Source organism: Aulonocara sp. 'chitande type north' Nkhata Bay, linkage group LG20, assembly GCF_057382095.1.
Source record: "Aulonocara sp. 'chitande type north' Nkhata Bay isolate Kocher_YH1m ecotype deep benthic linkage group LG20, A_spYH_male_GT1.1, whole genome shotgun sequence".
Taxonomy (NCBI): Eukaryota; Metazoa; Chordata; class Actinopteri; order Cichliformes; family Cichlidae; genus Aulonocara; species Aulonocara sp. 'chitande type north' Nkhata Bay.
In genome coordinates this window covers 11,787,197-11,793,196 of record NC_141363.1, presented here as the reverse complement: position 1 = coordinate 11,793,196, position 6,000 = coordinate 11,787,197, and the positions used below count along the sequence as shown (strand labels likewise).

The 6,000-nt window shown below is 41.5% G+C and overlaps 1 protein-coding gene across 3 annotated transcripts in view; it reads right to left on the bottom strand.

Annotated features, from left to right (window-relative positions):
• Positions 1-4,507: 4,507 nt before the first annotated feature.
• Positions 4,508-6,000, bottom strand: part of mtor (mechanistic target of rapamycin kinase) — a 76,113-nt gene continuing 74,620 nt past the window's right edge. For all 3 annotated transcript variants that reach the window (XM_086276199.1, XM_086276198.1, XM_086276200.1), the window contains 3 exons: positions 5,848-5,928; positions 5,326-5,431; positions 4,508-5,109 (listed from right to left, as the gene is read on the bottom strand). In XM_086276199.1, coding sequence (XP_086132325.1) covers positions 5,094-5,109; positions 5,326-5,431; positions 5,848-5,928 — 203 coding nt within the window. In that variant the 3' untranslated portion in view covers positions 4,508-5,093. The remainder of the gene's footprint in view (positions 5,110-5,325; positions 5,432-5,847; positions 5,929-6,000) is intronic.

Genomic DNA, 6,000 nt, shown 5'->3' with positions numbered 1-6,000 from the left:
TTTAGAGCTAGAGAGAGTATTTGCGAAAGTCTTTTTTCTGTGAGTATCGATTAAATGCTTTGATAACTGAATAAGTGTGTTTCAAGTCTCCTGTGGCACAAAAACTGTACGCCGGGAGCTTCACGGCATAGGTTTCTACAGCTCAGCAGCTCCTGTAGGTGTAACATGTAGGTGGCCTAATTCTTTTGTCCATATAATGCATCTCCAAAAGGTTAAAGGTCAACTTCACTGTGATATTTATAGTTTCCTGCAATAATACTCCCTGCACCTTATATAATAATCATAACTTAGCCGATTTTAGAAGGACATTGTGAGCCTGTTTCATATTATATAAACTAACCTTGGATCCGATGCTTGTGGTAATTGTGTCACTTCCTGAAAGCACTCGTGTTTTAAAAACTGTGGCTGCTGTCTAGTAACATCCATAGTTAAAGCATCCTCCTCTGTTGCTGTGTCCTATCAGAATCAACATTGTTGCCAAATAGAAATAATAATACTTTTTATTAAATTCCTTTAAAGTCTTCACTACATGTGCAGGATTAATCTGGACACATGTGGTTGCATCCTTGACTGGCTTGGAGAGGCATGCAGACAACAGTAATGGAAAATAAATCTAATGCTGAATTTATAAACTCGATCCCCCAAAGACAAACCTCAACAGTTGTCGTTGCAGATATTTACAAGCAAAAAAAAAGATCAACGGTGAAAAGAATCAACGGTAAGGTCTCTGTAAGAAATCAGGCTTTGTTTATGGAATGAGATGTTGCATATCTCCATCTCAGCATGTACCCAAAATGAACTTCATATGTAGAAAAATGACAAAGAAACATGATTTAAAGCTGTACTACCATCATTTTGTGCGCATGAATTCACTATTATTTCAGCAAAGGTAATTTCTACCAGTAACAAAAGCAGGTAGAGCAGTGTGTAGCCTTATAATTCTGGTGTCATGTTTGCCTTGTTCTGATGTAAGTGGTTAAAGGAGGAGGACGGGGAAGGTGTACTCACCAGTTAGAAGTGTTCCCCTCCATCCTTTGTTAAAAAGCATCACAGTCCAGCAGAGTCGGTCGACACAAAAATGAGCATACTGTGTGCCATTTGCTGATGTCGCTGGGTATTATGCTTGTAATTTTTCAAATGGTTAACTACTGCACGGTGCAATTTGGAGCCGCCGACATGCAAAATGCGCAGTGCAGGCTTAAAAAGCCCAACTGGCCCAATTTTTCATCTTGCCTCTCCTTGGCCTGCTTTCTATATTTGTGTTTACAGTAACAACAACAAATGTATCTTTTTCCACGTCTAACTTTCTTTCAGTAATTCATCCCAATAAGCCACAGATGCTGGATTTGTGGACCACTTCAGTGCCGTTTGAATCGCCCCACTCTTTGCTGCTACTAATCGACAAACAGATGATTAGAGAAACAGAAAATCCTTCCACTGACATTTTTTAAGGTCCCTGCTCTGAGGAACATGAATGGGCAGGGTAAAGTAGGCTAAAGATGGCAGGAGAATGTGTCTGAAGTGTCCTTAGAGAGCAGCAGATCTCAGGCGGGCTAAACTGCTGTCAAGTTCATCGATACTGGCTTTACACCACAGTGCACAAAGACAGCCAGAGTCCTAGCTCCAGGCTCCCACTTTACACAACTCCAGAGCCTGCTATCGAACTGCTCTGGTCGGCCGTCAATATCGCTTCTGTCTCCATCTCTCTCTTCACAGCTTTTATCCATGGCAGTGTGTTTGAGTTCAGGGGGATTGCGTGGTATGAGTGAGAAAGCATTCTCATGACTGCAGAGAGGCACAGGAGTGTGTCGTTCCTTTGTGGTACAGTCAGAAAGGGTATCCAGCCAGCTCCCTTGTGCTGGACTCTAACTGGATTTAGGTCCTGAAAGTTTCTCCTCCAGCTCTACTCTTTCACGCCTGATTGACACACCTTTAAAAAAGGGCTGTACATTTTTGTGACACCTTAATTAGATCTGGCGTGAAGCAAAAACCTGCACTTCGACCCACATCACCTGCCATCCCTGAAGAGAAAATGAATCACGTCTCACATTCAGCCAGTTGACTTCACAGCTCTCACTTAATTCATTTGTTGGGGTTTTCTAAAGCCCTCCGTCTTACAAGAGAATGTTAAGATCAGCTCATATGTGTGGTTTCACATCAAACTTCTTAGACTAGAGCACATTCTTAATTTTAGGACTCTACAGGACTAAACTTTGTATGATTCACAGATTAAAATAATACTTACTTATCTTACACTAGGGCTTGGAGCAGTACCTCAAGTTGTACCACCTTTCTTCTGCATGGCTGACCTTTGCAAACATGCTTGGACATCAGGTGTGTAGGGCTTCTGCAAGTCGGAGATGACCATATTAGGGATATCCCTTCTCTCTGACATCACAGAGAGCCACGAGTTAAAAAAAAAAAAAAAAACTGTCCTAAATTGTGTGTTTGTGTGTGAAGTTGGCTCAGAGTTTACGCAGACACTGACCTCGTTATTTTTGCAGATGAGCATCGACCATTTTAACAAGACTCACTGAGGTTTACAATTCACTATAAGTAGAGTTACACACATCTGTAATATTAAGGTTGCATAAGCATTCATGCTCCTTTGTTTTCGCTCCTTCCTCTCTTCAAACTTAAATCTCACTCATAGAAAATGATGCTAACTGCTGAAAACAGAAATATAGAATTTATAAAGAGAAACAATACTGGAGTACGGTGATGTTCCAGCTTAGATTTTTAGTTACTCATGTCATTGCAGATACAGAACAAGGTTTTACAGTTGGGCTTGTAATGCATTTTATTCATGAGCTGTTACACGCATATTAGCAAATTAAAGCAAATTAGAAGCTTTCACTGAGAAATGAGAAACACCCATGCTCTATGCTGTGAGCATGCTTGGGTGTATGTGACTACACTCCAGCCACAGCAAGAGTTGTGAAGAGCACTTATGAAATCTCTAAGGGTCATGAGACGCTAAAGAGGATGCATGGATGTGGAATAACACCTGCAGGGGAGCTCTTGCGGGGAAATACATGCTCAAGGATGGGGGAACAGGCTCGAGTCCCAGAGGGGGAGCGAATGTATTGCTACATTTCCCATCATTCCTAATGTGTCAGGCCTGTTTCGGCTTCATGTGACAGCCTTAAAGGCTGATGGAGCGTGGCCTCCAGCATCAGCAGCTTCTACCGCCAAGCCTCTCACCTTCCCTCATTTAGGAGCATTGTCTCTCGATGAGTATCATTTGTCACCATTGACTTGCAGACACCTGTGCCGGGTGTCTTTTTTTCCCCCCGCAGCCCTAGCCCATTTCCACAGTTGATAAACAGCTAAATCCCTCTCCCAATCAATGCAGCCTATTTAACTTGAGCTATTGACTCGGCTGCCTCTCAACAGACTTGAGAGGCTGAAAAAAATACAAACAAATTAGACGGGTGAGAAAGAACAACAGAAATGGTGGCACAGACTATGAAAAGTCACATTTTCAATAATGAGCTTTTGGCAGCAGGAGGGAACAAAGTGACAGAGTGGAGGCGAAGGAAGCGAAGGAGAGTAAGAAGCGAGGGAAAACAGAGGAGGAATCGATCGATACGAACAGATAATCACCAGGCTTTTGTCCCAATGTGTAAAGAGTGTGACATTGCAGTGGTGGGCACGGCAGGGAAGAGATCAATGGGCTGCTTTCTGTTGATCCGTAATCCTTAACTATCTATAAGTAATTAACCTTCAGAGGAGAATGCAGGGAAGAAATAAATGGAGAAATTAGAGGGGGAATAGCAATGAGCAGAAGTAAAAAACAGAAGCTACCTTGCACTCACCAGATAACAGCACAGGAAACCAAATTAATAGTTGTCTCCAGTGCTGCCTCTGCAGTTTGCAGCATCTGATTCGGTTTTGTTTCTGTCAGACTGCATTGGCTGCAAGTGACTGCGTCTCCCTGTGGTCTTCAGACAACGATAAAAAAAATAATGGCTGCTTTTAGAAAAGGGGAATCTAATCTCGATTTGAAAGCACATGCTTGAAACCTAGTATTTTTTTCCTGTTTTGTTCTGGTTTTAGGGAAGGATCTAGTGTGGTCTTATCCTCTCCAGCCTGATGAGTGAATCCTCTGCCAAAGCCTGTCTCCTAAAGAAGATGGAGGGGAGTGATCCTATTAGGAGTCAGAGTGCCCTCTGTCGGTGCTAGAAAAACAAAGACAGTGGCACCTCTTCTGAAATAAATAAATAAATGAATATCTACGACACATTTTCATTTGGAGACAGAACATACTATTTTCCCATCATTTCTGCTCTACTTGATAGCAGGAAATGGGAAAGACGAGGAAATCACATGCAGCAAAGTGTCTGGAAGGCTGGATTCAAACCCCAGACTCTGCAATACGTCTCAGCGCTGATACATGGCACGCTCTCTACCGGGACGCCCTTACCCCTAGCTATTTTTAAACTGCTGTAGGTGTGACAATCTCAGTTTCATGAGCAATCGGTACAGTTCAATGAACACAGCACAGTCACAGTGGTATCTATACAGGGTTTAATGGCACACGAATGCCCACTGAGTACATCGCAGTCCACTCAAATCAAATGAAATCAAATTCTTACTGATCTCTGCTCATCAGAAACCCCTTAAGAATGTTTAAGTTAGTAAAAGGCATATCATGTTGCTGAAATTTGTCACATTCATACACAATGATACAACAGACTGGTGGCTTTATGAGAAGAAAGCAGTATGTGGAGCAATAGTCATTAGTGATTACAATATGGCCACTGTAGAAAGCTTTTAGCGAGTAAATATAATGGTAAAAATTACAAATTACAAGGTCATTATGAGCAATGACTGCAAAATTTGGTAAATTATGATAATCAGGTAAAAACAAAGCACTAAAGGTACTTTCTAATAAACGTAAATGGCAAACCATACAATTATACAACAACAAAGAAATCAAAACACAAAAAAAGAGGAAAAACTTTGTTTAGGCTCTGCAGTGTGGCTTGAGGACACATTCCAGTGGATACCAATCTGAGCTGAGAGCTCCTACTTCATCTATCAGTGTGCGAGAGAGTCAAGGGTAAATCCTGGCTGGTGGAAACGCTTCTTCACCAAAAGGGACACCTGAACATTTGGAGGAGAAAAGAAAATGTCAAATTAAAAGAAGAGAAAGAAAAAGAGATCAACCTGTGGCACAGTAATTGCATTTAAAACTGCCCAAGATAACTTTTCTGCAACAATCTTCACACATTCAAAGTCATGACTTCAGTTTGATTTAAGGTGGATTCTTGCAGCCAGGCTCTGACTAACCCTGAAGCTGAAAATGTAAGGCATACTGACCATCCGATGTAGCACTGGCACAGATTTTCATGTGAGGTGGCTTGTTTGATGAGGAGCTCTACTTGTGTCGGCACATCCAGCGTCTCTTCGTTAGAGAAGTCACGACCTATAGGGAACAAACTCTGGTCACAGATCTGCTCCGGCAAAATCAATCTGCAAACACGGCTCGACTTTGTTCAGACAACACAAAGGTGCTTTTAGGATAGTGCAAGATCTGAAAAGACCTCTCGTCTCTGTTATGTTCCCTTTTGTTATTAAAGCTCTGCTGAGCTCATTTTTGATCAGACATTAAATTGGAAATGTATGCGAGGGACTTGGGACTGGTTTGGTTTCAGGAGGATGCTGATGGACTGCAAGTCCCTGCTTATCCAAGAAATTTAACTTTAAGTATGTTTTGTACCTCCAGTACAATGTGTTTAAATTAAAAATATTATTCATAAATCTTTAGCATTTACTTATTTAAAAAAAGAGGGTACTTTATCGACGGGAGAGTGAAATGTGCAGTAAAAATGTCCCACTTACCCGTAAGTTTGTCTCGCACTCTGTTAATAATCTGAATAGCCTTCTTGTTGAGTGCCTCAGGTTGTACCAAGCCATCTCCAACTAAAAACACACACACACACACACAAAAATACTAGCATCAACAACTATTGGCAGCTTTAAAAAAACAAATTA